The sequence below is a fragment of the Diaporthe amygdali genome, assembly GCF_026229845.1.
Source record: "Diaporthe amygdali strain CAA958 chromosome Unknown NODE_1_length_4327563_cov_65_473760, whole genome shotgun sequence".
Lineage (NCBI taxonomy): Eukaryota > Fungi > Ascomycota > Sordariomycetes > Diaporthales > Diaporthaceae > Diaporthe > Diaporthe amygdali.
Genome location: NW_026517021.1, coordinates 627,958 through 655,935, shown reverse-complemented (window position 1 = coordinate 655,935; position 27,978 = coordinate 627,958). Strand labels below are relative to the sequence as shown.

The window sequence follows — 27,978 nt, the reverse complement described above, 5'->3', positions numbered from 1 at the left end:
CCATGGGAAGGTTCGCAAACTCGCTGCGTGCAAATCCAGGTGCTATCAGCTCGATGACTGAGGCGAAGCAGCTCTGCATATTAAGTAAGTACCGCACCCAATGCAAGGTAATTCCAAATCGGATATACCTTATGCAGGAAGTGATGATTACGAAATCAGCCAAAATATGGTATCACCGAACCTCTATCATTGTAGCGAGGTGACGACGGCGTTGGGGCTGGGTGCAGGGCAAATACATGCGCAAATTTCCTAGTGCTTAGTATTTGACCCCGACGGAGAATGTCTGCATGCCTGACATCCCTCACTATTTTCTTTAGTGCTTAGTATCCGATGCCGGCTCGCAGTGTTTAGAGGCCCGATGTTGCTATTTAATTTGGAATACTTTCAACAGTCCTGTTTGATAATTCTCTGGGTCTCATCATCTAGAAGACTCATATTCACAGCAAATTCATATAAACCATTAGCAAATATCCACCATATTCTGCTACCAGGAACAGAGTCCAGCCCACCCACCCACCTGTGGGGTTGACGCAAAGGAAGAGTATTCTCATTAGGAAGTAGGCCAGTTACGTAATGACCTTCTCCCAATCGTGCCAAAGGAGTCTGACCTTACCGGTGTCTTTGATGCTATACAACCACTCATCCATTCCATTTCGCCCAAGCGAAGCTTGCCATTCCTGCTCTGAGATCATGAAAACAAACTCCTTTTCATAATCCTCGCTGACATGATGACCCATCTCTTGTAGATCTGTCTCAAGTTGTCTTCGTTGTGCAAGTGATCGCACATTCTTGGGCCGCGGGAAGATGTGATGCCAATCAAACTCAGCGTCTTCATCGCAGTACAAATCATCTTCCGCAGATTCGGGAGGACAGAAAAATATTTGCAGCCGCTTGGCGTATCGCACGGGCCTACAGCCAGTATGGTTGCAAAGTCTCGTGAGAATGTCCAAGGTGGTTGAGTCGTAGCGATATCGAAGAAATATGACGTTTGTCGCGAAAAAGTAGGTCGCTAGCTCTCGACGGACTGTGGAAAAAATCGGATGCCGTGAAATTCCAAGACTTCGGGGTATGATGCGAGTCGAGATGTCTGCGATACGTCGATCGAAGCGGAAGTATAGACCGTGGGGTTGAATAGTCCATGTAGCACTCTCCCGGCCAAGTATGTGGGAATACACCAGGTCTCGTAGCTCCTGCGGGAGCATTTCATGAAAAAGCCGTAGAAAATCGGGACTCAGCGACGGCCGAACGGTCTCTGCATAGCGGTCGACCTTGTGGCGAGGCGACTTCGCCTGGTCGTCAAAAGAACAGTTCGCCGCGCTTTCATACGTTGACCGCTCCCAAGCCAATAGACGTTCTGCATCTGTGCGTAAGTGCTTCAAGTGAAAGACGATGAGGGACATGGTTCCGCGTGCGCCCAAGATATTGGTCGATGTGGAAGCTAAGTAGCACTCGTCGTACACCAGGGCATCGATTATAGCCGAAATTTGTGACACTAACCGTGTCTTGCAGTGGTCTGAGCCTTCAGAAGGCGCGAGGACATATGAGAGATGGCTCGTCTGCTTCTTGAAGTTCGACTTGATTATACGTTTGTGGCGTTATTATACTGTTGGGATTGCCTGAGGTTTAACTTGTTCGATGGATGGTGTCATAGCCCCGTCTGGCCCTCAACTATCTGGGACCCGGTGCGCATAAAACCAGGGTTGTATCGACCCACCTGAGACGGACACTACGCCTTCATCGCTTGCGCTCGGCTTGACTGCCGAAAATAGTTGACTTTGGTAGAGGATTGCCCGAAGAAAGAAGAGCAAGAATGCAGCGCATCCTCGAAGCTATTCTGTTCATAAGCTGGCTAGTGCATTGATAAGATAAGCCTATCGATAAGAATCGTGGCTGGAACGTTACCCGCAACCTCGACATCTGCCATATTAGTTCTTGCTTGAATGCGGCGGAGATAGCCTCCCTGATAGCCTACCCTAGTGCACCTTGAGGATGAATACAGTCGAAGATCTTGGTATTAAGTGGCGATCATATGGATTTCACTGTTATATAGGTATACATGAAGATGGCCGTCTATATAATCGCAGCACCACCATTGAGAAAATTACTAGACTGAAGTAGATTCGAAATCCGGGTTAGGCACATCCGTCGCCAACACGGTACCGTTACTAAATTCTGTGCCGTTCCTGAAAATCTCCACGCGTCCCGGATGAAAGCCAGGCGGTGGGTTGTCAATAGTCGTCCCGTTAGCGAAGATGATTCCATTGAACTTGGACACCAGGGGATGTGAAGGTGTAGCCAGGCTTTGAGTGATCGGAGGCAGCAAAGGCGACTGTCGCGGGTTGATATCGCAGTTCTCGCTGATGGTGTATAGGTTGAGACCGATGGCTAGAGTATAGAGCTCAGCGCTCAGCGCATCCCACTGAGGCTCGTTCATGAGCACCATACCGATGTAGTCGACCATGAGGACATTAGGGAAGAGCTCGGGTGAGATCTCGTCGACGCCACGCCAGTAAAGAGCCGGATTTGTAGGGAGGATGGCGATTCCTTGAAGACTGTAGGTGAAGGTGGAAGTCAGGAAATGTGGTGAGCTGAGCCACTGGGCCACGTGGAATCGGTCTTTCTGAGTCCACGAGTTTATGGCAAATTCAGCCACCTCTTTCGTATCTTCCAAGTTGGGCCAGGCATCGTACCAACTCATTGCGTCTTTCTTGTAGATGCCCCCCATAGGCAGGGTTATCGGCTCCGATGCATATTTCAGGTGCGCCGTATCCAGGAATATAAGAACACAGCCCTTCCCATTATTCATGTTCATCAAAGTCCCCATCTTAAGCTGCTCGATCGAGCTGGTCCCAAGGTTGGGACAGCGATTCTGGATCCCTCTGAGCTTGTCAAAAAAGTTGTTCTTGGCGCTCTCATCCCAGTAGATGGGCCCAACACTCGGCACGTTCCGTATGCCGACCAGATAGCGGAACTGCAAAACAATGACCTCACCCGGATTTTCGCGAGTGAAGCGATTGATCTCGTCGATGACGGCCTCGAACTTCTCGCCCGACCTGCCAATGGGCACCTCACCCAACTCATCACTCAGGTGTGAGATCCAGAACTCGTAGTCTCCGCAGCACTCCTGAATGGGGACCTGGTGCACACTTGAGACGCGTAGATCGAACCAGCGGGACCCGACTCGGAGTTGGTCGTATATGTCTAGCAGCTGGTTCTGCGTGTTGGATTCGACGCCGCGCGTCAAGATGGCGTCCGTAAGCTTGCTCATACCAGCATCATGCGTCCCTGGCATGACCACGTCGATCAGCTTCCGGTGTTTGATCTCGTTCTTGATGGCGTTCATCCAATTTCCCGGACCAAAAGACAAGGAGGTGATAAATCCGTACGAGTCGCTGCCCGTGATCACGAGTGTGACGGGCACCTCCTGCCCAGGCACCTTGTACTCGCGCTGGCCCTTTTCCATCCCGGTCAAGTCAAAGACCACACGCCTGGGGTACGTGTCAGGGATGTGAGTAGTAACGCGCACGACAAACTTCTTCCCAGTGTCTCCGATGTCGTAATAGGCCTCGCCGTTGTCATCCACTGGGTTTGTACCAGTTTCCTCGGTATAGTGTGCAACATTTTGCCGCGCCCTGCCGGAAGGGATATCGCCCCAGTCCCACTCGTCCATCTGATACTTGTGCGTTGAAGTGAGTTTGAAAGGGTGTGGGGTCAGGTTGACGATGGTGACATATTGTTTGCCCGTAGTGGCCGCGTTTTCAGGATCCATCAGGTACCACCGCATATACTCTCCAATACGGTTAGAAGGTGTGGCGCTGTAGGTCCTGTCGTCCACTTTACAAGCGTCGTCAGGGTCTACCTCCTCGTCACCGCCGGCGTCGTCCCTGAAGTCACAAACGTCAGAGGGACACCAGCCGCGAGAGCAGGTAAAGTCGCATAGCTTCTCATCATTGACGTCTCCGATGGGCTTTCCAGTGAACCCTGGCTTTCGTATCGGTGGTTCTATCAGGCCGCCGGTGGCGGTACAACGACAAACGTGGAGTGGGCAGAAGCCAAAGGTGCATGCATAGGTACATAGACCCACTAGGGATTCAAACCCAGCACGGCTTGTGCCTCCTGTACAGCTCGGTGGGAGAAACTCGGACACAGTTGGCACGATTGTTGGTTGCTTCGTCAGTGAACAATACTCCTCGGGGCAGTATCCGTAGTTGCAGGCATTGGCGCAGAGCCCCGAATAGTTTTCGCTCCTCCCCTTGGCGGGAAAGCCCTCCCGATAAAGCGCAGTCGGCTTCGTGTTAGGGGCCCCCAAAGCCTGGCACAGGCAGGCTGACACTGGGCAATAGTCGTATTTGCAGTTGAATTCGCAGAGCTCCGTGAAGCCATTAACACCCGTCCCTTTGACACACCCCTGCTCATTGCGAGATCGCGGCATCGCGGCGGATGTGGACCCGGCAACGACGGCGCTCCCGACCCAGGGATTCCAATTTGTGAGCCCGTCATGGCAGCTCGCGGTACTGATGGCTGTCCCTTCGACTCTCGCGAGGGGCCCGCCGCCTCTCGATATCTGGACGCTCACGGCCCCAGTGTCTCCGTAAAGTGCGACGCTGCCATGGTAGACGCCGACGCCGCCGTCGGGAACCGAGGACCACTCGGGCTGAAAGGTCTTGCCGCCTACCGTGACTGTCGCTTGTGCTTCGGCTCCAAGAACAGCTGAAAAGAAGATCTTGTCTTGCATGACGCTTTGCGGCGGGAATTCAAGCTGAAGTTGGCCGGCCGTGTTGCCGGTGGTTCCGCCGTCTGAGCAAGCACCGGCTGGGCTTGTGCGATACCAGGTGACAAGACCTTCCTGCGTAATGGTAGCTTTCCCGCTCTTGTAGTAGTCGATCCAGAAAGGTAGCGTCAGACGCCAGCCGTCGTGAGGCATGTCGTTGGCATAGTTGTACGGAGCCTTTCCGACATCGAACGCATCCATGGCGTGGCTATACAAAGGGCCAATGTGATGGGACTCCCCATAGTCATTCCATGAGATAATCTGAACATACCTGCGGTTGAGACATCAGCATCAGCCCGAAAAATATGGATGGAGGCTCCGTCACCTACTCAGGCTGATTGACTATAACTTGAATCCACCTGTCATGCCACATATCATCCCCGCGCCACATCCAGTTCTTGTTAAACCCGGGCATATTGGTGTAGAACCAAGGGGATACTGGCATCATATAGGGTTTCTTTCTGTCAAGGTATTGGAAATAAGAGGCGTCGACGTAGGTGTCCATGTCTTGAGCGCCCCAAGGCCAGGCAGCCCAGTTAAAGAGCCCATCGGCCACACCGCCGGCGAGCTCCAGAGATGGTTTCGCGCCTTTGGATGACCAGTCGGGGATGAAGAAGCAACCGACTTGGTCCTTGATTTCGATCCAGTCTTCTGCATTTTCTGGACCTTCGACGGTAGAGACCAACGGCTTGCCGTCTCTGTGCTTGAAGTACTCGGCCCTGGACGCGTACTTCTTTAGGTAGCTGATGACAGTATCCTTGGGCCAGGGGCCACGTCCCGCGTAGTCGAAAGAGAAGAAGAGCTTGAAACCTGCGCTACTGGCGGCATTGAAAGCCCGTTCAAGTGACGCCTCGTTCATGGATTCGCCATGGGCTATGTTGAGTGCGAATGCGTCGATATGAGCCTCTTTAGCGAGCCTTATATCGGTCTGCCAGGTACTGTCCGTGTACTTGGCCGTGTTGCCCACCTACAGGAAATGAATAAGTCACCAATCTATTCCAAAGGGACATGAAAAGAATTGACTAATATACTGACCATGAAATGGGCAAACACCGCTGCGGCCTGGACGCAAAGTGCGCCAGCGACTGTGGCAAGTAGTATCTTGAGTCTCATAATGGTGGATTCCAACCAATAGGAGAGCAACGAGGATGTAACTAATGCTTTTTGGCGCAAGCTAGCATGTGGAATCGGAAATGTGAGTACATGAGCTCTTATATATCACGGCTTCACCTTGACTCGGAGTCACAACTGAGCCGCGCAACCCACAATGGCAGGAAGGGGCTACATCAGACACCATGTTGCCTTCTACGGACCTAGCGAACCGATTCAGCCCTTTGAACAAGGCACAACCCAATCTCATTTACTGCGTTGCCAACGGTTGGCGCAAGTGTAAGGCGCAGTTACGGCGTGACTCTCTATTTCTGTCTACAAATTCCTCTAGTTGCGATAACGAATGCTACCTTGACCTGTCAAATAGCCCGTGACTGGACTGACAAGGACGACAAGCAATGTTGACACTGAGGGCCTGTTATCTCAGACACATTATACTGACCCACCGGGAAATTGCAGTGCCTCGATCCTGCAGCGGCGATGAGTCCTGAGACTCAAGTTGGGAGAGCTGGACGCAATGTGTGAAGCGCGAGTGGGCGTGGGCTGAGCCGGAGGTGGTCGTGATGCGGCGTGGAACATGCAGTTGGTTCTAAAATGTCAACACACACCGGACCATATTCCCAGTTCAGCCCGTATGATTCCGTAGATTCCTTAGTACAAAAGCCAAGAAGTCTCGATGGTTTGTGGTTGTGTCTTGCTGGCCCTGCAAGATTTTGCGTGCATCGCGAACCTCGAGGGAAGCTCCCGATCATGTATGACGGACTCAGCGTAATGTACACTTCGACCAATGGCTTAACAAAAGCTGATTAGCCTTCCCATAGTTGAGGAAACACAATTTAGCACTTGTTGTGACCTCTAAGCTTTGTTCTGTCAAAAGAACTTTCGTGATACATTTTGCTCTTTTGTAAGTAGGACCCCTTAGGAAGCTTTTGGCTCTTTTCTCTTCCTGCTAGTCTACCAATATTGGTTCCGTTGGTGCTCCATCACGTTGGGCTCGGGTCATGCGGTCCGTATTGCAGGCTTTCTACCTAGGTAGCCCACACAAATTGTCTTGGCCAAGCGATGGCGGGTCTGGGCGCGTTGTTGGAAGAAGGTTGGAATAGGGAAGGCAGCACCAGAAGGCTTGGCCCTTTACTGAGCTTCCTGTTCGGTCGGATAATGTTACAAGTGCGATCTAGAACCAACACAAGCACCAAAATATCCAGGGTCTTGGTTAAGATGTGTTCTAAATCGGTTCTGCACCGATAGGGACCTCAGCCCGGACCAAACTATTGTGAATTTCCCCAGACCCCCATGTCCCTGCTGCATGGCCCCTAAGAGATGAAGCGCGTGGCTATAAGGAATAACCCAAGCACATGTCCCAGCCATCAATAGCTACTCCATTCTGCTTCGTACCAGGAATTGGCTCAAATGAGGCGCTTCGACGAAGAAGACCATGTCTCTCAGCACCACGGAGCCTATTACCGCAACATCCACCGGGCCGATCGCCATCAGGACGCCATTCGTGCAGCCACAAGACTGCAAGACCCAATGGAAGACCACGACCGTGCCTGCATCCGTGGTGAGCGGTACTACCATTATGACTCCCATCTTGATTTCTGAGCCGGCTGCAACTTGCTACCCCTCTAGATGGGACGAAGTCACACCGGAAAGTCGCCTGAGCTTCAGCCCGGGGGTGTGTCCTGAAGGATGGGTGTACAATGCCATGGCTGAGGACGGCTCTTCAGCGGCATCAACGGCTTTCTGCTGTAACAGGTTCGCTTGGGCTGTCTTTTTCCCTCTCCGTTTCCCCCCTCTAATTCATCCTTTCTGTCTTCGCGAGGTCGCTTCGCAAATGATCCAGTCACTGACTGCTGTTATTATGCTCCAGCGGCTTCTCATATTTGGGTTTCCCTGGGTACGCACTCGTTACGTCGCTAGTTCCTAATCGATGTGGGAAGTTCGCACGGAATATCGAAGATGACGCCGAGGACTCATCAGATACAAACTTGGGGAAGAGCGTCATGGTGCACCAGGGGTGGGCCATAACCTGGGCTGCATCTGACACTGCGACACTGACGCCGAAGCTGCCCACGCTGACCAGCTCCATGAGGGTGCCGACGTGGACACCTGGTCAGGAGATAAAAGGCGGTGCATATGACCCGTCCCACCCAAGCCCAAGTACCAGGGAGTACTTGAGCGACGGGGTCTTTTATTTCCTGGTGGTTGGACTGCCTATATTGGGAGCTCTCTCGATCGGTGTATGTGTATGGTGCTGTGTGCGGACATGTAAGAAAGATAGGCGGCGTAATGGACGTGGTGTAACTACGTAATGCCGTCTGGTAATTCTTTTTGCTATATTGTGCTTGACTATAAACAATTTACTAGGTGTGCATTCTATATTAAATATCATGTACTTCGTGCTATTTACCAAAAAGAAGTCATATGCGAATAGGAATCTGTAGTGCTATGGCCATGCGTGTGGTGTCTTGTGAATATGTTTTACGTGCAGTGCCCTGGTGGAGGCCCTTGCGCCCATTCCCTGGCCACTCATTCATGATTTAACCACTTCCATCCTGATACAAAAAGCACAAGTCTACCTACTAAAAAAGTAACCATTCGCCAAATCCTCCCCAGCAGCAAGTATTCGTCTGGTTGTGGGAATGTTGCTACTTCCGAGCCCTGATCAGCACCTTGAGACCGGGCGCATGCGACGCAATGCCCCCAGTCACAACCCACTTTCCCTTCTCTAGCATTTCTAGGTCGAGCCGACGGATGATTTCAGGTACGAGCTTATGCATCTCCATCAAAGCAATCTCCTTGCCCAAGCATACCCTCGCACCCATGCCGAAAACATACATGGCAGCGTCCATTTTAGCCACCTGATCCTCGGAACCTAGCCATCGCTCGGGGCGGAACTCATGCACATCGGCACCAAACACGTCTGCGTCCCTCTGTACGACATACGCTTGGCTCGTCATCTCGGTGCCCTCTGGGATAAAGTTCCCATCGATGACTATGCCGCCCCGCGGCGCAAGGCGCGGGAAAATGTTTGGGATGGGGGGGTTCACACGCAGTGACTCCCGGATACACGCACTCATGTACGGCAGATGCGCCCGCGTCTCGTCATACTGCACGACTGGGCTCAGCAGCCCTTTCGCATCCGCCGCGGCGATCTCGGCCCGCACCCGCTCCATGACATCAGGGTGCATGAGGAGCAGACGCAACGTGGCTCCCAGCCCGCTGCCCGTTGTGTCGACGCCCGCCTGTATCAGAAGCGTCATGTGCGCCGTCTTCTGCGTCGCGGTCAGTGGCCGCGCCGAGCCGTAGTCCTCGCCGTTCCCGCCGACCGTGGCCTCGAGCGTCAGCTGCAGCATGTCCGGAGGGTCCGGCCTGGGCTCCCCCATGGCCATGCGGCGCTCACGCTCGGCAATCTCGCGGTTGGCCTGTGTGACGAGCCAGCCGTTGCCTGTCTCGTCCGACTCGCGTGGTAGTACGTGAGGCCCCAGTGGCGAGGGTAATATTACCTCGCGGAGGAAGCGCCAGCGCTGCGAGAGGCCGAAGAGGGCGAGCCCATCTCGCCAGGCGCGGATGAGGCCGCGTTCGTCGCGATCGTTGGCGAGGAAACCCCAGGGTGTGGTAAACACGACGGTGGTGAGCACGTCGGCGGCGAACTCGGCGACCTTGTTGCTCAAGATGACCGGCTCGCCAGACTCAACGCGCTTTTGTTGGTTGGAGAGGAACAACCGGATAAGGTTGTCCACCCGCGACTCCCAGTTCTTCTTGATCAAGCCGACACCCCATGGCGCCCCGCCGACGGCCTTGCGCAACTCCTTGTGCTCCTGGCTGTCGGTGACTTGGAAGATTGCTCTAGGCCCCAAGGCATCGTGCCCGTACATGGATGACTTGGTGTTACACTTGGGATCCCAGTAGATCGCATGAAGCGCCGAGGCCTTATAGAAGAACAGGAGAGTAGGCGTGATGCGGATTGGCCTGCCGTCCTCTGTCCCGAGGCAATCTCATGTCAGTGACGATACATCTAGATAAGGTGGTCTTATTTCTTCATAATTCGGATCAACAACACCAGAGGGGGCTCCTGACGTACTGCCGTATTTGCGCACAAGCGACATCAGCCAGTCGGGCTCCTTGGACGTGATGGAGGCCAGGCCCAACGGCAGAGACGAGCATGCGGCATACCATGGCCCTGGGAAATGACGCAGTGGGTGCCAGAACAGGCAGTGTATTATACGCCAACCAACAAGTGCCAGAGCAAAAAATCCAAATGCTAGCACGGCCTTGGGGAGTGCTAGCTGGATTGCAGAAGAGTTCAACAAGTGGATCGCCATGCTGGTAATTTCTTGATTTCAATCCCGTGATGAGACAAGTCTCGCAACGATAGAAACACATCTGACATGATGACTATTTGAATAGGAATATTTATCTTGAATTGTTTTACCCCGGCTTTAGTCACGGGAATATCTGATCCAGAACTGGCAACTGCAGTCAGCGTTACTATTGCCGTGTTAGGCTCGGCACCTGTTCTGTCGAATGAGGTAGCCTGGGTTTGGTTACACATCTGCGGGGTCGAGAACTAGAAGCTTACTCAAGTGCTACCTGCCTTCGATAAGTGAAGTGACTTGACTTGGCGTTTATGTTGATCAAGGAGGAGATATGTCATTGTGGCATCCGAGGGGAAGTTTGATGCGAGTCTCGTGTGATAGAAAAGATTCGCCAGGAACCTCACACTCCCCTCAAATGCTAGGATGCGTTCATCAAGAAAATCCCGATCGCTGTAGGGAGAGTATATTCCTGTTTTGCGTCTCACACTTCTGCCCTATGACCCAATGACACGGCGAACTCTGCAGCGTCTTTTCAACCGCGACTATTTTGGACGTCCCTGGGTTCACCAGGAGCTCCAGCTTACTAATCGCCCTGCCGTCATGCAAATCGGGCACGTCATGCTCCCCCTACTTTTCGTGGAAGACACCTGGGTACTGCCCTACGCGTTGTTGTGGCAGGTGCATGGGGCGCCGTTCAAAATGCTAGGGACATGACCTTCTCCCAGTTGCGTCGACTATATAGATTGCGACAATGTCTCGACCCGAGAGACAGAGTCTACGGTATTCTTGGAATTTTACCATCCCGCTTCGCTTCGACTGTTCGGCCTGACTATGGATAGGCAGCCGTAGAGGTGTACAGATCTGCGCCCCTGTCCCACGTTCCTGCGGTCCGACGATGGGAGTTGCTTGGTTACGAGTTGTCCACAAGAGAGCTTGGCAGGCCTTCTTGGGTCCCGGACTGCTCAACGATAGGCGCTGACTGGAAATATAATAGGTTACTGAGGCAATTTGCATCAGGTCACTCCCACTTACACCACGAGGTTCATGATCGAGAGATTCTGGACGTGTAGAGCCTACTGTGTGCACGAGTGTGTGCTAATAGGGGACAGGATCGCATGAAGCGTTTGGAGAGCGTTCGATCTTGGCAGCCTGAAGAGCTCTCCGACGCCTCATACGTTACCGGACAGAGCTTTCTGCGTGCCTACACGGCTACTCTGGACACAGCGGATTTGAAGAGCGCTTCTCCAAACCTTCCATATACCCAAGTATTGGCGATTGGTAGTGAGGCGTAGGGGGGGCTTCTAGAGCAGTAAAGACAATTAAGGGTTATAGTATGACCGCATTGATCATCCCACAGGCAGAAATAGGTAACAAAATATATATTCTAATTTAGAAAAAGAGTTATTTCATGATATTGATCAATCGGTATAGATTGTAAATTAACATAGTAGGTAATCATTACCTATCAGTATTATTTGTTCAAAGTCGTGGTTCGGGAAGCCCGCACCGGCACACATCCCATGTTTTGCGTACATGTAGAGCGGCCCCCTCAGTTTTGGTTTGAGACCGCAATTCGGGATGCGGCTCTTCCCCAAGGATGTTTTTGCCGCCGCTGCTTCTGTGCAAGCTCTACACAGAACCGTGCTGGTGAACCAAGACGCGTAACGTGCTGCTCCTTATCTTCACCTTGATCTACAGTTTCCATAATCGTTACCCGCATCGTCGGCCTGAGCTGGACGGGGTTCCGCAAGAGTTCCTGAGACTTTACTCACTCGCTCATCATCGTCCCGGGCGCGTTTGCCACGTCGGCTCTCTTCCCAGGTGACAAGTTCATCCACACGCAAGTCCAGCTTCACAAGGCCTTTTTGGTGGCCATCATCCTGCTGCGCATCCGTGGCAACGATGCCCTCGACTAGCGTTCAAGACGGCCGTTGCATCGCTCACGACCACTGTCAACCTTCTAGCAAGGTGGCTTGTGTTATTGCTCGTCTTTGCCATTGCCCTAACGCAGCTCTTCACACTCACTTGATTTGACTTGGCCAGCTCAGCCCTCCATGAAGCCGACACCACTGTCTACTGCACCTCAACCACTAACTCATCCGCCGCCACCGCCCCCTCGGTGACGACGAACCCGACGCCGCCGCTCTCATAGACGTCGTCACCGTCCGCCCCAGCCACCTGGGCCACGGTGTCCGCCGTCCCCGCGCGAGCAACAGTGCCCGTTAAGCTCCGCCCGTCACACAGCACACCCACGTCGTACGGGACGTCAACTGCCCAGTCCATCGGCACGGAGTCAAGCACCTTCCTCTTGTCGTCTCGGACCTTGACCAGTGCGACCCTTCTACTACTCCCAGACTCGCTTGGGACGAATACCAGACCGTACCACCTCCGCAGACCCTGGACGCGCACAACGACACCACACTGTCCGCCCGCCAACACGCGAAAGCCGCACACTCTGGCATCATATCGCGCCCACTCGCGCGTCCCGACACTCAACAAACCCTCGCCCCGATCCTTCGCCAACCGGAAGGTCGGCCCTGTCCGCACGTGGAAGTTGTCCATAGACCGGACAAACATGCGCTGGAAGTAGGTCAGCGGCTCCTCGGTGTGCCGCGGCAGCTTGAGAGTCAGCTGTGGTCTGCCATCCCAGGAGAGTCGGTCGAGCCTGACTGTGCCGGCAGCGGCGGCGCTGGGCGCGTTGTCGACGTGCAGGATGGGTGTTAGGGCCACACCCACGGCGAAGATGGGCCGGGTGCCGTCGAGAAGTCCGGAGGTAGGGATGGTGTACTCGAGAATCACCGGCGGTTCGAAGTCCTCGTCCATCCGCACAGGGTGGAGATCCGTGGCAGGGCCTCTGAGAGTGAGCACGGTGTCGTCGTGGTCATAGGCCGTGATGAAAATCTGGCAAGAGACAGGAAAACGGCACTCGTTGGCGTCCGCGCGAAGGACGGCCCTGACAGTCTGGCCCGGGTACAAGAGAGGGGTGGATGTGAGTGGGTACCTTTCGCCGGAAGTGGGCAGGTAGAGCGGGTGGAATGTGTCCGTCATGATGGCGACGGGGTCACTTGTTGGAGTGAGGCCCGTCAGCTTGATGGCCAGGCCGGCCCTGCCAAGACAGTCGCGGCTTTGGGCCACAGTGGCGGCCTTTGTTGGGTAAGCGGTGAAGCCTTGGACGCTGCCTGGTAGGGTGAAGTGGTATTGTGCTCCATTCTTAGGGAGGGTGAGGGGTTTGTGGCCTGCGAGTCTATGCCCGAGGTTCGCGATGTCATAGGCGAGTCGGGCTGCATTGTTGACCGAGTAACCTCCGTTGGCACTTGAGATTAACGCTCGGTCGGCAAGGGGTCCTCGCCAGTCCGGTCCGCCCTCAAAGCATTGCAAGCCGTGCATGATGGCCACGAGACAGGCTAGGTTGCCAGAGTTGCAGTCTGTATCCCAGCCGCATGTGTTGACAATGTGCATGGCTTCGTGGAAGTCGTTGCCCGCGTAGAGCAGGGCCATGATCATGATGGCGTGGTTGGGAACGACGTGGACGATGCCGTCAAACTGGTCGTACCCGTATTTGTCGTCAATACGCTGCCTTGTCGCCGGCCAGGCCTTGTCGCGTGCTACCCATCCGCGCACGTCTTGGATCAGCACCTCAATCAGGGAGCCTGTTCGTTCTTTGCGAATGATTCTCAGCCCTGTGTCAATCAGATGGTCGACGTCCTTGGAGACGAATGCCTCGGATTCCATGGCGGCCCACATCATGGCAGCGAGGACACTCTCGCCGTCATGGCTGACCGAGCCGGCTGCTTTGGCGAGCTTTGCCGCGAGCTCAGGCTGTCCTGGGCAAAGCATGGCCCAGCCATCGATAAATATCTGGGCTCCAACCTGCTCGGCGACCGTCTTGCCGTTTCTCTTGATACTGCCGCTATCGGGTGCTTTGATGCCATTCTTCAGGTTGAGGAAGGCAGTGTGCTCTGTGGATACGCCTCTGCCTCCCCACCAAAAGACGGTCTCCTTCTCGATGACGTTGTTAAGCCAGGTTTTGCCAATCTGCTCGGAGGTGATGTCCTTGGTAATGCCATGCTCCGCAAGGGCCTGAATGAAGGTGAAGGTGCCGGAGACGTCGTCGTCAGTGACAACGGGTGGTCGCTGGGCGAAGCCGGGGAAATGGGTGTGGACGTAGTGGCGGATGTTGCCCAGCTCAGCGACGATGGCAGAGTGCGGCCAGCCTTCGAACGGCCGACCGAGGTAGACGCCGATGAGCTTGCCGAGGACACCAGCGTACACGCGCTCCAGGTAGTCGGCGGGCATAATATTGTAGGTTAGCATCTTAAGAGATTGTCATGGAGAGCCAAGGGACGACGAAGCAAAGGTAAACAATCTCACCCTCAAACGTCAAGCAGTCCAAGTGACCAGCACATGGTGAGATGTCCTTCACCCCGCACTATACTTGAACGCAAAGCCAGATGGAACCCTATTGAACTTAATCTTGTGACGGCGCTGCGGGCATGTTCAGTGACTGCAGGTGGGCCATAGCGCACAGACCACCTGCAGCCTAAAAGCCCTCTGCTTTGAAGGCCTGACTGCAATCGGAGGCAACTTTTCCTCCTACTCGTCTTTCTTAGCAAGACAAGGTCTTGTTCAGAATTCTACAATCATGGAGCAAGACTTGAGGGCATCGCCTCTTCTACGTCCCTCTCGTGACAGTAGGCAGTTGCTACGTCCCAGGCCCGATGAGCGGTGAAGCCGTGTACGGAGACGGGCTGCCTGAATGTTTTCGACCCGTGTTCTCCCTTTCAACCCCTCCAGAGAACCTCATTGACGGCGCTCTACGATGCCTGCGAGACATATGCAATGGTTCTGTGAGAAGTGATCCGGCGGGCATTCTGGAAGAGTTGGGCATTCCATACTTCATGTATCAGAGATGGCCGCATATTCTGGAAGTCGCACCGAATATTTTGAAAGAAACGGGAGAAGAGTTGCAAAACTTCGAGTTGATATAGGCTGGTTGGTTTCTATGCAGAGAGGATTTCATGTTTGACAATAATTAATAACAAAATCAAGAGACATAGTAGCAACGGGTAACAATTCAACTTCATTTTCAGTCCATGTGTAATTCGCTACCATTACGACCACATGACCATAAACCAACCCAGCTACGTAAGTATCCAGCGGTGATTTATGCTGAGTGTGAAGGCGCTGCGGCACGGCGTAGGATCTGGGTGAGATGCTTGGTAGACGAAAACCAACTAACAGCCAACTAACAACCAACTAACAATTAGTACGCAATGCTATCACACCCTGCAATTTCAGCCACTCTCTCCCTTACCCTAGGATACCTAGCCCAGAATCATCATTCACCAACTTTATCATCAATCCCATCGCACGTCGCGATCCAGAACCTCGCTGTGCTCAACATGATCGTAACATAATGGCTCCTGTTCCAAGCACGCTTTTGCAGCTGCCGCCCGAGATATTGTGGGGTATCCCGCCTTACTTGTCCAACCGCGACATAAAGAGCCTCCGGCTGACCTGCAAGGCTCTGTGTGCCATTTCACAACTGCGTCTGGATCGTGTCTTCTTGTCGGCGAACCCGCGCAACATCGAGGTCTTACGGGCTGTAGCTGATCATGAGGTCCTCCGTGAGGGGGTTGTTGAGATCATCTGGGACGATGCGCGTCTGAAGAAAGGGCTGATCCAGAGAAGATCTCATGACCCTCAAAGTCGTTACTACGATCCGACCTTGAATGAAGAGTTTGACATTATAGATGAGCTTGATGATGACGATGAGCTAGGTTACGACACAAATGATGAGTATGAGAATCAGGACAGCGATGAGGACAGTGACGATGAGGAGCAGCATCCGCGCTGGTTCGACCTTGGGTGCCGACAAAGTCTGCAGAATATGAAGAACCATAAGGGGCCCAATATGTATCGGCCCGATCAAGTTGTTCGCGCAGAGCTGGCCGCCAACGTCTCGCTCAGGAAGCGCTCATGGCGATACTACCAAGAGCTCATCCGCCAGCAAAAGGAGGTGTTGGCAACAAACGCGGATGAAGCGGCCTTCAAGTACGGACTACAGCACTTCCCAGCCCTACGGCGCGTCACTATCAGTCCTGCAGCCCACGGCTTTCTGTTTATGCCGCTCTATGAGACGCTCATGATCCGGGCCTTTCCGCGCAGTTTCAACTACCCCATCCCGCGCACATGGCCGATAGAAAAGTACGAGCAGAAGCTCTGGGAGAGGACACCGGAGAGCGACAAGGACACATGGCGCGCGTTTCGCATAGCTACGCGGACGCTTGCCGCTGCCGGGACCAACGCTAGCCAGTCTGTGCAACAAGAGCAGCAGCAGCAGCAGCAGCAGCAGCAGAAACCCGGCATCACTGAGATCATCGTCGACGTCAACCAGCTCCTCACCGGCCTCAACGCACACATGTTTGACGAGGAGTGCGCCGAGCAGCGCGACCTGGCCACCGCCCTCCGGCAACCCAACTTCCGGCGTCTCGATCTCGCCCTGGCCGTCGGCGGGCTCGAGCACTACGGCTGGCGAGCCTTCCGCAGCGGCTGCCTGCGGCGGACGCTGGCTTCAGCGCCAACCCTTGAGCATGTCAAGCTCACGACTGACATGGCGAATGACCCTGACATGGATTATAACGGCATCCCGGGCTCGGGCCTCGACCACCACTTCATTCCACTACGCGACATCTTCCCCATCGACGTCTGGTCACGCCTCAGCCATTTCGCGCTCTCCCGATTCCATGTGCGGCAGGACGACCTCCTCTCGTTCCTCGGCGCCCTACCGCCGACACTCCGTTCCGTAGAGCTCAGCTTCCTCTTCTTCCTTGACGGATACTATCGGGACCTTCTCGACGGCATGCGCGACCAGCTCGGGTGGCGGGAGCGGCCTGCTGAGCAAAGACCGCGCGTGTCCATCGGCCTGCCTAAATACGGGCTGGGCAAACTTACGCGTGTGGTATGGGGCGATGTACCCGTGGAGCAGTTTCTATATCATCACGGGCCCAATCCATTTGGAACAGACCGGGGGGCTCGCAACCAGATACCACAAGGTGCGGGCGGAGTCGTCAGGGACTCTTTTGATCCTGCGTTCGAGCAGCCTTGGGTCTTGCCGGACGAATCGAGGCGGCTTGGCTACGTTGAGACTTCGTGGTGATGGTCCACATTCCTCGACTGGGGACGTGGCTTTCGAACATATACACAATGCGCTTAGGAATGCCAAACGCACAGTGGCATAAACCATGCCTCATCGGGAATGGAGTAGAAAGATGAGGGCAAGCTCGGTTGTCATTTCTTGATGAAGAAAAAGACTTTCTGCGTCAATCCAACTACGACACTGACGGACCATTCGACTACGTGGCTCATGTTACAGCCGACTTACTTCGAGGGTTCCATCACAGATCAATCACGGAAGGCCTATTTACAAAGGAGGGGCTGCTGAATTGGCCAGAAATTTCACAGTTGGCAGCTTCGTTGATTCTTCGACCGAGTTTGAACAATGCTGCTGGCCTTGACAACGCTCTTGCTGATTTTCTGATGCTTTCTGGAAGAAGACCAGATGACGCGCTGTTGCAAGCGCAGCAAGTCTCTCAGGCCTGGGATACATATGGTAGGAAGTGTCCAGGCCGTGTAATTCGTGATACCCTCATCACTGAACATGCTCTCCAAGGAGGAAGTCAGGGGGACTTGCCCAAGATATGTTTTGCTGACAGCCGAATGTGGAGAGAATGTCCAATTGCATATGGATGATGTTGTAATGGAAATTCCAAAGAGAATACAAGCGAGAAAATATCTCAGAGGAAGCCGGGATAGCTATTGCCTTTCCCTGCTTGAATATATGACCGTCAATGAGCCGCAAGATACAGCCAGAGGATGATGCAGGGAAGATAACATGACGAAACTCAAATGGACGCTGTTGTCGGAACTATCTCTTGAGGGTCCCCGAAGAAAGGAAAAACGCTCGATTTGGAGATCATTGTCACAAAATTTCTTCAATATTGATGTAATTAATATGAGCGGTTCTGCATGAAGTCTTCCTAGAGCTCCTGGAGAGTATACAGTTGTAGAAGCACTAACTTGCCCTCGAACTCGACTCTGTGATCACAAGCACTTCTGAGCTCATCTGCTACTGTGAGCAACTCAAGATGATATGATTAACATGGTTCCCCTGCGCACGACTGGCCAAATCCTTGTCGACGTCCTTCCAAAACGCACTCACACTCGCCAATTGACTCAAGGTTCTGTGCTCGCCAGTCGATTCATTCATGTTCACAATAAATCTTTTTCTTCTTGAGAAGAATCACTTGCAATTGAGTCGCTAGTAGGCCAAACTTACTCCCATTCGAAAGGTCGTGAACATGCAGTCAGCTCTCCAACTTGGGAGTCGCTGACCAATTGAAAGCTATAATATCAAGCTGAGTCTCCTCAAACTGGTCGAGACAGGCCATTTCAAATAATAGCGTGTCGCATGTGATTGTTGCGACTTGTGGTAAGACCAAACTGCATTCAGCAGCAGACTTGGTAAGCTGACACCCATGCTCCAAAGTAGGCTGTGCCGTAGGAGTGCTTTCATAGACACCGCGAATAGATGGGCTGATCAGGCGTGGCATCCAAATTTGCCATGGTCTGTTTCGGACTAACCTCTGGGTCGCAGGCTGGAGTCAGTAACTTGGGAACTATATACGTAAATAACCTCTCTGTATTGACTCGAGAGAATCACGTTTAATATCACAGCCAGTGTCAATCAGAGTTTATAAAATTCGGTGAATATTTTCTACTGTCCCGTATTTCCTTGGTCTCGAACCTCTCAATCAATGCTCTCAAATTGGTTTTGAACCATGGCGAGAAATAAGAAGAGACTTTACGTTGCCGTCTACCCAAGTGGTCAGGGTACCGGGAGGTAAGTGTGCTGAAAGACTGGTCGACTCCATGCTTTGGGCTCCAACATCTCTATTCCAAATGAACTTGAATATTGACACCTCCTGGCAGTTACCACTGGGCTCTTTTGGTCGGGCCAAAGAAGGAAGTCGGCCCCGTTGCTGGACAACGGTATCATGTCAAGAACCAGCCTGTCGGCCCTCCCTGGAAGTACGACGCGGGAGATGTCCAAGATGTCCGAGTAACCGCTCAGCTTCTGGCGCGGGTCGCCATTGCCAAGATTGTGGACGAAGAGCGCTTGATCAACATACTCGAACGAGTCCCTGTTAACCCGCCGAACTGGTCAGGTAAAGCAAATGGCAGGGAGCCGAGGTGGACGTGCCGGCTTTGGGTGATCGCTGCTTTGAATGCTATCAAAGCTGACGGCGAGGCTGTTGGTACTAATGTGCTCGATAATATCGACGGTCCTGGTGGCATCATCGAGACGACCAAAGAGTTTGTTGCCCGGCAGATAGAGAACAGGCGATATGGGTCGGGTACGGATGCGATGGCGCCGAAGCCATTGTTGGATATGATGACTGGGAAGGAGAGCTACCTCTGAGATGTGATTTCCGAATGAAGGATACTTGTCAGATAAACTTCGTGCTTATATAGACCGTCAAATAGGAAATTCAGCAAATGTTTCCCCACCAACGAAACCGTACTTTCTCCATTTTCAAGTCGTCCGGGAAGGGGCTGAGAAATTTGTCAATGTTCTCGTCCCAGGTAGGGTTTACCAGGTGGCTCCCGATCTTGAGGGACGTATATTCCCAGTAGTGAGGATACCACCCTGACATCTCCCAATCAATGATTCCTACTATCTTGTCGTCGCGGACAAGTATGTTCGAAGGATTCAAGTCTCCATGCGTGAATACGGGCGGAGGCCAAGGTCCGTCCTGTCTGGCAATCATCTCGTTCACGCTATCCAATTCCGCTTGCTCCATATTCTCAGCTTCGCCTTGCTTGAGGCCGTCCCTCAGCCAGCTGTGGAAATCCTGCATGGTTCTGAAAGGCCCAAATCGGACCGGCGGTGGTGCGCGACTCTGTCGGAAGTCTTGCAGTGACCCACCCGTGCAACTGCCAACACAAAACTCGCTTGGAGGTTCGAGTGCCCGAAGTTCGTCAACAATCTGTCTCAGTTGGCCTAGCAGATTTGCCCTGGTCTCGTCGGATATGTGGTGCCAAAGTTTGGCCAACTCTTGACCTTCGATCTTCTCCATGACAATGTAAGCGGCTCCATTTCGTAAAAATGCGCTGAGAACTCTAGGCACGGGGATGTTGGTTTTCTCAGCGATAAATTTCATGGTGGCCGCTTCGGTCAGCCGGACGTCGCTCCCGGTCTTCACGACCATGCGGCGCGACAGGGGGTACACATGGCCTACATGTGGTTGGTGGCGGTGTCGGAAAACAGAAGTCATGCGTTGTGATGCGGTGTTGAGCCCCAACAAAGAAACAGTGAGCAGCTGCCAGTAGAGCGTGTCATTTGCTCTAGGGCTCTCGAGGCATGCGGACTCTCCGTCCCTGCTAGCAGCATCTGTCGCATTCATGGAAACTCCTGGAAACAGGGAACGCTTGAGAACATGTACGTATGTACGTCCTAAGCCTCGAAAATCGAAGCGCTCATCCGCAATGACGCAACATGTCGGCCCTGATCAAAAGGGATGTGTATGGGCGACTGTACAGGCGAGTTATTGTCTTGCAGATTGATGAGTGGAGGGTGAAGTAGCTCCTATTGTCCGTATTGAGGTTGGGCTGCTTTAGGTCCGACGGCTCACGTGAGGCTAGAAGTGACCAGCCGTCCGCCAGGTGCGCGTCAGGTGGCCTCCTAGCAAAACGATGAGTGCCCGCGAAGAAGAAAAAAGAAAGCCCCCGTAATACAACAGGTCCGTTCGCATGAATTATGTGATATTCTCCAGCTCCTTGGCTATTAGGACGTATGCCAATGATTCTTTCTGCGCTGTTTTGATATCAGTTGTGCTTAGCAGCGTCTGGTCGCTGCATGCTTGCTAAACTCGACTCGCGGCCGTCGCGGACTGTATCTATTCAATTACTCTGAAGTTTGGTCTTGAATGTCTGAATCAGGCCACAATCCATGCCGGCTAAGAGGATGCATGCAATTTCAGTAAGCGCAGGCTGTACCACCACTTCATAAAGGATACCATGCTAGTCGCGTGCTGTCTCGCCTTGCCTTGCCTAGCCTATGTATTATTGTTCACCTTCTCTCTCAGGTAACCGGAGAAAAATATATGGCTCCACATATTCTACGCAAAGATCGCATATTGAACGCTAGCCTAACACAACACAACACAATACATTACGATACAATCCGGTCCCACATAAGCACGCACGCCAAGACTGCATCCGGGCCAAGATTGATACTGGAACACGGAGTTTGCGGTGATTGAGGACGTTTATTCGGGGTTTATGGCTTGGGTTACGTCACTCACCGCGCGATGAGTTGCAGTAGGATTGTGACAAGTACTATTTGCATGGTGTATGCGGGATATAGTTCGGGGTTTGCTGGCACCCTCCAGATCTCGCCCAGATATATAGGTACAGATGCGTAGCTGAATCTGTTTGTATTTGGTTCAGTGTGATATATGCAGACTCTGACAATTTCTTCGAAAGATTCCCGAGTGGGACATTCTCGACGAAAGCCCGTAACTAATACAAAATGACTGCACCGCCCTGCCCGCCGCCAAAGTCACTCCTTGGCCGCCACCGGCTGCTCGCACCGACGGCTTCTGTGTACGTGAGTCCAATATGCTTAGGCGGTATGAACTTTGGTGAGGCGTGGAGGGATCGGCTGGGTGTATGCAACAAGGATACTGCGTTTGAGATTTTGGATTACTTCTATGAGCAGGGCGGGAACTTCATCGACACGTGGGTCTTTACTCGATTCCTAGATTGAGTGCATGCTCTGTCCTTGATGCTAACGCCCAAAATAGAGCGAACCAGTACCAGGACGAGGAATCAGAGCAGTGGATAGGCGAGTGGCTCGCCTCACGCGGTGTGAGGGACGAAATCGTCCTGGCGACCAAGTACTCATCCGGATATAAGGTGAACTCATCCCCGAACAACATTCAGAGCAACTTCGGCGGCAACGGCAGCAAGAGCTTAAACCTGTCCGTGGAAGCCAGCCTCCGCAAGCTGCGCACCGATTACATTGACCTCCTCTACGTCCACTACTGGGACCTCGCCACGACGGCCGAGGAGCTGATGCAGAGCCTCAACGCGCTCGTGCAGGCCCGCAAGGTGCTGTACCTCGGCATCTCAGACGCCCCGGCGTGGTGGGTTGTAAAGTGCAATGCCTACGCGGGGCAGCACGGTCTCAGGGCGTTCAGTGTCTACCAGGGCCGCTGGAGCGCGGCGGCAAGGGACCTTGAGAGGGAGGTCCTTGGGATGTGTAGCGACCAGGGAATGGGGATCGCGCCGTGGGGTTGTCTGGGCGGCGGATATTTCAAGCCCAGATCTGAGAGCGGTGTGCCATCAGAGGGGAGGACGATGAATGTTAAGACCGGAAGGGAAGAGGGCGTGGCGGAGATGTTGGACAGGGTGAGCAGGCGTGTTGGGGCACCGATGACCAGCGTTGCTATGGTGTATGTCATGCACAAGGCGCCGTATGTGTTCCCCATCGTCGGAGGGCGGAGGGTCGAGCACCTGAAGGGTAATATCGAGGCTCTAGGATTAGAACTGACGGAGAAAGATGTGGAGGAGATCGAGACAGGCTATGACTTTGATGTTGGATTCCCGTATGATTTTCTCGGAGGGGGGAAAGCTCCGAGGGGACCTGCAGATGTGGTGTTCACGCAGAGATTTGGAAATTTTGACTACGTGCCGGTTCAGGGAGGATTCAAGCCGCATAAGGGGCCATTGAGTACGCATGATCCTAAATGGGTGTGAGCCGAGAATACCTAGACTATATTGTACTGTTCTCCTGACAATTCTGTTTCTACCAAAGCAAAGCCCATCCTGTGCGCTACTGACGGATGCGAGGGTTAATTCCATCTCTCTCCGACTCGCAGCGAGAGGGGACACTGTCTATTTTCAGCCCTAGATCCCGTCACCTTCTCTTTCTAACTTCCTTTCCCGGCAGGTACCATTCTAGACTCCACAAAGCTTATGCAATTTCTTGGCATCCCAAGTCAGCACCAGAGAACAGGGAAGTTGTGAACCATGGTGCCATGGTCCACTTTCGGCCACACGATATCAAAATGCTTAGATACGAGATTGACTTGCCGTGAGGCGCTCGCCACCGGTAAAATGCTGCAGGCCAATCGCACGTCAAGCGGACCGAACCGCCGGCATTTAAGCTCGTCTGATCTCGCGACACCATTGTTTCCCTCTTTCTGACCGATTTGTTCTCTTTCTACTCGATTAGCGCGCGTAATAAGGATGTCCCAACTTCAGAAAATTGCCGTGGTTGGAGTATGATTATTTCTTAGCTTCAATGATCAAGAAGATGATTCTGACACTGGGTGCAGGGAGCCGGCAACCTCGGCAAATTCATTGTCGAGTCTCTGTTACGCGAGAACTTTTCTGTGACAGCAATTAGTCGATCTGACTCCACAACGACGTTTCCTCCTGATGTTCATGTCAAGAAGGTTGACTTCAAGTCTGAAGAATCACTCACAGCTGCCCTCGCTGGTCAGGATGCGCTCGTTTGCGTCATCGGCACTATGGCCACCGGCGAACAATTGAGGCTCGTCGATGCCGCAGTGGCAGCCAAGATCAAACGATTTATCCCATCTGAGTATGGGTTGAACACGCGTACCGTCGGAGCATCGACTAAGCTGGGAAAGATGTTGGGCACGAAGATCAAGACAGTTGACTATTTGATTGCTAAAACTGAGCAAGTCAGCTGGTTCTCTTGGACAGGCCTCGGAAACAATTTGTTCTTCGACTGGGTAAGTCACCCAAGGGTATCTTGACTTTCTGCATATCTAGGTTTTTCTCACAACGACCGATAGTCCATGAAAGCCAGCCTGCTTGGCATTGACCTCACAGCTAAGAAGGCTACCATCGTTGACTCCGGAAATGAGTCCTTCTCAACTACAAACCTAGCTCTTATCGGCCAGGCTATTACTTCGATTTTGAAGAAGCCAGATGAAACTTCAAACAAGTATCTCAGTCAGTACTTTCCACAATCCATGTTCCTTGCAACACCTTCGACAGCATGGAAGACCCCATCGCTGCCATGCCTAAGTCACCGCTTACAAGCCCACCGTATTAACCTGGAATATAGTGATTTCATCCTTTACTACAACGCAGAACGAGATTCTCAAGGTTGCGGAGGAACAAACTAGTTCCAAATTTGAGGTCACGCACATCACTGCCGCCGAAGCCGAAAAGTCGGCTGATGAGAATTTATCGTCCGGCCAGGCATACAAGGCATTTTGGGATTATGTACGTCAGTATCAATTTGCTGACGGAGCTGGTCATGCATTGAAGGATGACGAAAGCGCGAATACGTTATTGGGCCTGCAGAAGGGCAGCTTGGTTGAGAGCATGAAGATCGTACTCAACACATCTTAGGGTTTGATGCCCTGTGAATTCCCACAGAGGGTTGTGTACCACTTCGCAGCGTTTGTTGTCAGCATTTGAAAACATTGTTTGAAAGAGAGAAATAAATTGATTATGAGGACAAAATACTGCTTCCCAAGGTCCCCCGCCTATATTCACTCCCTGACTCTGTATGGGCACCCATCCTCCCTCTCCCTGAGTCCCCATGGGCACATCGCTTCATCCACTTTGACGATGGCGACGTCGTGGGCATACTTACCATTGTCACAGCGAGGCACGTCTTTCACTGCCATCTGCCATCACAGGTAAGCTCCTGGTCTCGCTTGCTCTTTGTTTCAAGGCATACGCAGTAGAGGGCATCCTGAGGCTCGTCTGCTTTCCCGCATCCACGCTTTGTGTTGTCGTATCAAGTTACATTGCGAAGTGAACGATGGCAATGTACAGCCTGGCCGATATTTCATGTGATATATGATCACTTTGTATGAAGTATAAGGGACCTTTGGATTGATAGACTATTCATTCACTTTCCTTGCTACGTTATGGTGCGTTTCAGTTGATCCTTTCTGTTCATGGCTCAACTGGCGATTATATCACCCGCACGGAAGCCAATGGGTAGCATTTAACATTGACGCTGTAGGGAATCTCTGGGCACTAGGCTGAATGAGGTACGGATTATCTGTCCCCGGAATACTCAAGGTCCACTGTGTTGATTCAAACGGTCCATGATGGTGATGGCCTTATCGCGGTGCTTCTCGAGTTCGATATCCCAGATAAAGTCCCACCTATGCACTAGCTTCTCCCTGACTTGTTCCAAAGGCACCTTAGTCTCACCGCCCCTGCCTGTCATTATCTCTCCGGTGCCCCTGCTGGATTCGACTATGCGCTGGGTACGTGGCCTGCGCACCTCGTCATAGGCTTTCAGCGCATTTACTGCTTCCATTGTCGTTTTGGCATGGCCGAGCAAAGACGACAAGATGAAGCTGTCTTCAACAGACATTCCGCCACCGGAAGCTTGCCAGGGCGTAGTTGCGTGAGCCGCGTCGCCCATTATGCAGAGCGGACCCGATACATAAGTATGGCATGGGGGATGCTCCCACAGATACATGGCAGTTCTCTCTGGCTCGTCGCAAAGTAACTGCCGCGCCGGTCGTCAGTACAACTGATCTAATCCAAGCACATGATTGAGTTTAGTGGGGATGGGTCTTTTTCAAGTACGGACCTCTTCGACAGCCTTCTTCAAGTGCGGTGGCCAGTCCTGGTAATGCTTGCGAAGCTCGTCTGCCGAAACAGTGCGAAACCATTGGTCTGATCCGACTGCCTCTTTTTTGTAAGCCGTGACAATCAGCTGAGCGAGCTGGCCGTCACTCAACAAGTTGTGCATCAGAAACGTCCCGTCGCCGATCCACCCGTACTCCCGTGCATCTTCGATGTTTATCGGCCCCTTCCCAATGCTTGCCTGGGCTTCGGCATAAGATTTCAGAGCCATGACTGCCCACCACCCGGTGTTCCGTGGCACAGCTGCTGGGCCGCCTTCACCCAGTACCAGCTTTCGGACAGTGCTGTGGATGCCATCGGCGCCGATGAGGATATCACAATCATGTGTGGTCTCATCAGAGCTGTGATGGTCGTTATCGTGTTAGAAAATTCTACGTGTTGACGCACTGAGCAAATGCGAATGAAATCCTGCACATTCGACCAAAAGGCGTCGCCTACAGAATCGGGCGCAAATACGTACAAATGGATGGTCAAAGACCCGTCGTTATTGCGATCAACGTTTTCGAGTTTCTTCGAAACGTGCATGTGATCCGGGGGCACGCTCGCCAGCAACTCACGAAGCAAGGCAGCACGGTGCACAATGCTTGTGACGCGACTGCCACCGTCGTTGTCCGCGTCTAGGAGACAGACCATGCTGCCTTGCCCAGCGCCCTGGCCCATCATCACTTGAACACCCTTTTGCGGGACGGCTCCAGCGCGTTGAAGGCATTCCATCGCCGGCTGGCCGATCAAGCTCAGTGCTGCTTGGGCATTGCGGGACACACCTACAGCTGCACCGGCTTCTTTGAAGGCGGAAGCTGACTCGAAGACGTGCACTTCTAGATGTGAGTGAGGGAGAAGGGCGAAGAGAAGAGTGGCGCCCGCGAGCCCGCCTCCAGAAATTGCAACGCGTATAGGTTCTGACATCTTGTGAGAAAGGAAGAGGCTATCCGTTATAGTCTGTTCAGTAGGTTAAAGTCTTGAGTTGGATTTGAGTAGCTTACATCTGTCGTGAGATCAACAGCCATAAGCCCAGTATAACAGCCTTTTGAAGGGGCTTGGTTATCAATACGTTGTTCCCTGGTGTTACTGGGCGTCACGACTTCGGCAAGCACGGTAATAGTGGGGTAAGTCTATTCTTAGCAAGTGCATCGAAGCGATCAGACATTACTTTGGTTGTTGGTCCCTAGCGTTCAGTCATACCAATCCGGCGATTGCACAGCGTATGATCAGCGGTATAATAGGACAGTGGTACATGTTGTATCGTACCATGCACAATCTGGACCAAGTGGAAGCGCTCTGTACAAGATTCCTGGAAGGTTTGGCTCCAGCGGATGGATGCTGCCTAACTGAATTTCGATTAGTGGCTCTGGCGCATGGGAGCCACCGGTAACGACTCCGTGTTTAATGGGACGGTCCATAGGCCTTTACAGGTCCTTTGACCTGAATGGAAAATCAAAATGCGTACCTTCTGGGACATGTCCTGACGGCCGGTAAATGGCACGAGGGTACTGAACGTCATACAGCCTTGAAATCCTCCCCACCAGTGATCATTCCAATTGAAAAGTGTTATTCTTTGGGTGGACATAACAGCACACAATCCATGGATATCACGAGGCTGTGATTGCTAAATACGACGTACGACCACATGTTCATCATAGCCTGCTTTTGTGAATGCATCCGGCATCGTCGGTGCTTGGAAGTATTCATCGGGGAAAGACCAAGTACTCATGTTCCACGATGCCCGATGGCATAAGTAAAACGGTCCTCCGCCCTCCTTGACGTGTGTGCATGTCAAATGTGGTGGGCAAAAGGAGGGAACCTCGTAGGCTGACACCGGGACGTCTGTGGAGAGCTTCGGGGCTTTAGGGCTCCGGGGCTGGTCTTGGCGGGGCCGGCCAACACCGAGAGGGGGCGGGAAGCTCTCCAACTACAAAGCCAGTAAACCTGGGCTCCACTGGGGTGGGTACCACAAAAAGCGGCGAAAACATACAGCACCGGGTATTCGCTGGTCGTCACCGACCCAACTACTAATCCAGCGATTACAGGCTTGACTATGGGAGAGCGGACGGGATCCCGTAT

General features: G+C 52.9%; 9 protein-coding genes across 9 annotated transcripts; 4 read left to right on the top strand and 5 right to left on the bottom strand.

Annotated features, from left to right (window-relative positions):
* Positions 1-566: 566 nt before the first annotated feature.
* J7T55_005758 (mutanase) lies at positions 567-5,884 on the bottom strand (the record flags this gene model as incomplete). The annotated part of the gene is made up of 4 exons (XM_053136836.1): positions 567-1,574; positions 2,111-5,042; positions 5,131-5,738; positions 5,807-5,884. The coding sequence occupies 4 exons, from the start codon at positions 5,882-5,884 to the stop codon at positions 567-569; spliced, it is 4,626 nt and encodes a 1,541-aa protein (XP_053000529.1).
* A 1,432-nt stretch (positions 5,885-7,316) lies between these two features.
* J7T55_005757 (uncharacterized protein) lies at positions 7,317-8,325 on the top strand (the record flags this gene model as incomplete). Its single annotated transcript, XM_053136825.1, has 3 exons — positions 7,317-7,636; positions 7,752-8,067; positions 8,302-8,325. 3 exons carry the CDS (start codon positions 7,317-7,319, stop codon positions 8,323-8,325), a joined length of 660 nt encoding a protein of 219 aa, XP_053000528.1.
* A 204-nt stretch (positions 8,326-8,529) lies between these two features.
* On the bottom strand, positions 8,530-10,206 carry J7T55_005756 (cytochrome P450 17A1; the record flags this gene model as incomplete). The annotated part of the gene is made up of 2 exons (XM_053136814.1): positions 8,530-9,863; positions 9,966-10,206. The coding sequence occupies 2 exons, from the start codon at positions 10,204-10,206 to the stop codon at positions 8,530-8,532; spliced, it is 1,575 nt and encodes a 524-aa protein (XP_053000527.1).
* A 2,067-nt stretch (positions 10,207-12,273) lies between these two features.
* Positions 12,274-14,514, bottom strand: J7T55_005755 (uncharacterized protein; the record flags this gene model as incomplete). The annotated part of the gene is made up of 1 exon (XM_053136803.1): positions 12,274-14,514. The coding sequence occupies one exon, from the start codon at positions 14,512-14,514 to the stop codon at positions 12,274-12,276; it is 2,241 nt and encodes a 746-aa protein (XP_053000526.1).
* A 1,102-nt stretch (positions 14,515-15,616) lies between these two features.
* Positions 15,617-17,359, top strand: J7T55_005754 (uncharacterized protein; the record flags this gene model as incomplete). Its single annotated transcript, XM_053136792.1, has 1 exon — positions 15,617-17,359. One exon carries the CDS (start codon positions 15,617-15,619, stop codon positions 17,357-17,359), a length of 1,743 nt encoding a protein of 580 aa, XP_053000525.1.
* A 1,681-nt stretch (positions 17,360-19,040) lies between these two features.
* J7T55_005753 (uncharacterized protein) lies at positions 19,041-19,681 on the top strand (the record flags this gene model as incomplete). The annotated part of the gene is made up of 2 exons (XM_053136781.1): positions 19,041-19,102; positions 19,192-19,681. 2 exons carry the CDS (start codon positions 19,041-19,043, stop codon positions 19,679-19,681), a joined length of 552 nt encoding a protein of 183 aa, XP_053000524.1.
* A 70-nt stretch (positions 19,682-19,751) lies between these two features.
* On the bottom strand, positions 19,752-20,666 carry J7T55_005752 (protein kinase subdomain-containing protein; the record flags this gene model as incomplete). Its single annotated transcript, XM_053136770.1, has 1 exon — positions 19,752-20,666. The coding sequence occupies one exon, from the start codon at positions 20,664-20,666 to the stop codon at positions 19,752-19,754; it is 915 nt and encodes a 304-aa protein (XP_053000523.1).
* A 1,127-nt stretch (positions 20,667-21,793) lies between these two features.
* Positions 21,794-24,654, top strand: J7T55_005751 (norsolorinic acid reductase; the record flags this gene model as incomplete). Its single annotated transcript, XM_053136758.1, has 7 exons — positions 21,794-22,002; positions 22,068-22,996; positions 23,501-23,547; positions 23,604-24,026; positions 24,090-24,249; positions 24,365-24,525; positions 24,571-24,654. 7 exons carry the CDS (start codon positions 21,794-21,796, stop codon positions 24,652-24,654), a joined length of 2,013 nt encoding a protein of 670 aa, XP_053000522.1.
* A 679-nt stretch (positions 24,655-25,333) lies between these two features.
* On the bottom strand, positions 25,334-27,583 carry J7T55_005750 (uncharacterized protein; the record flags this gene model as incomplete). Its single annotated transcript, XM_053136747.1, has 6 exons — positions 25,334-25,777; positions 25,862-26,258; positions 26,378-26,842; positions 26,901-26,976; positions 27,166-27,241; positions 27,539-27,583. 6 exons carry the CDS (start codon positions 27,581-27,583, stop codon positions 25,334-25,336), a joined length of 1,503 nt encoding a protein of 500 aa, XP_053000521.1.
* Positions 27,584-27,978: the final 395 nt, after the last annotated feature.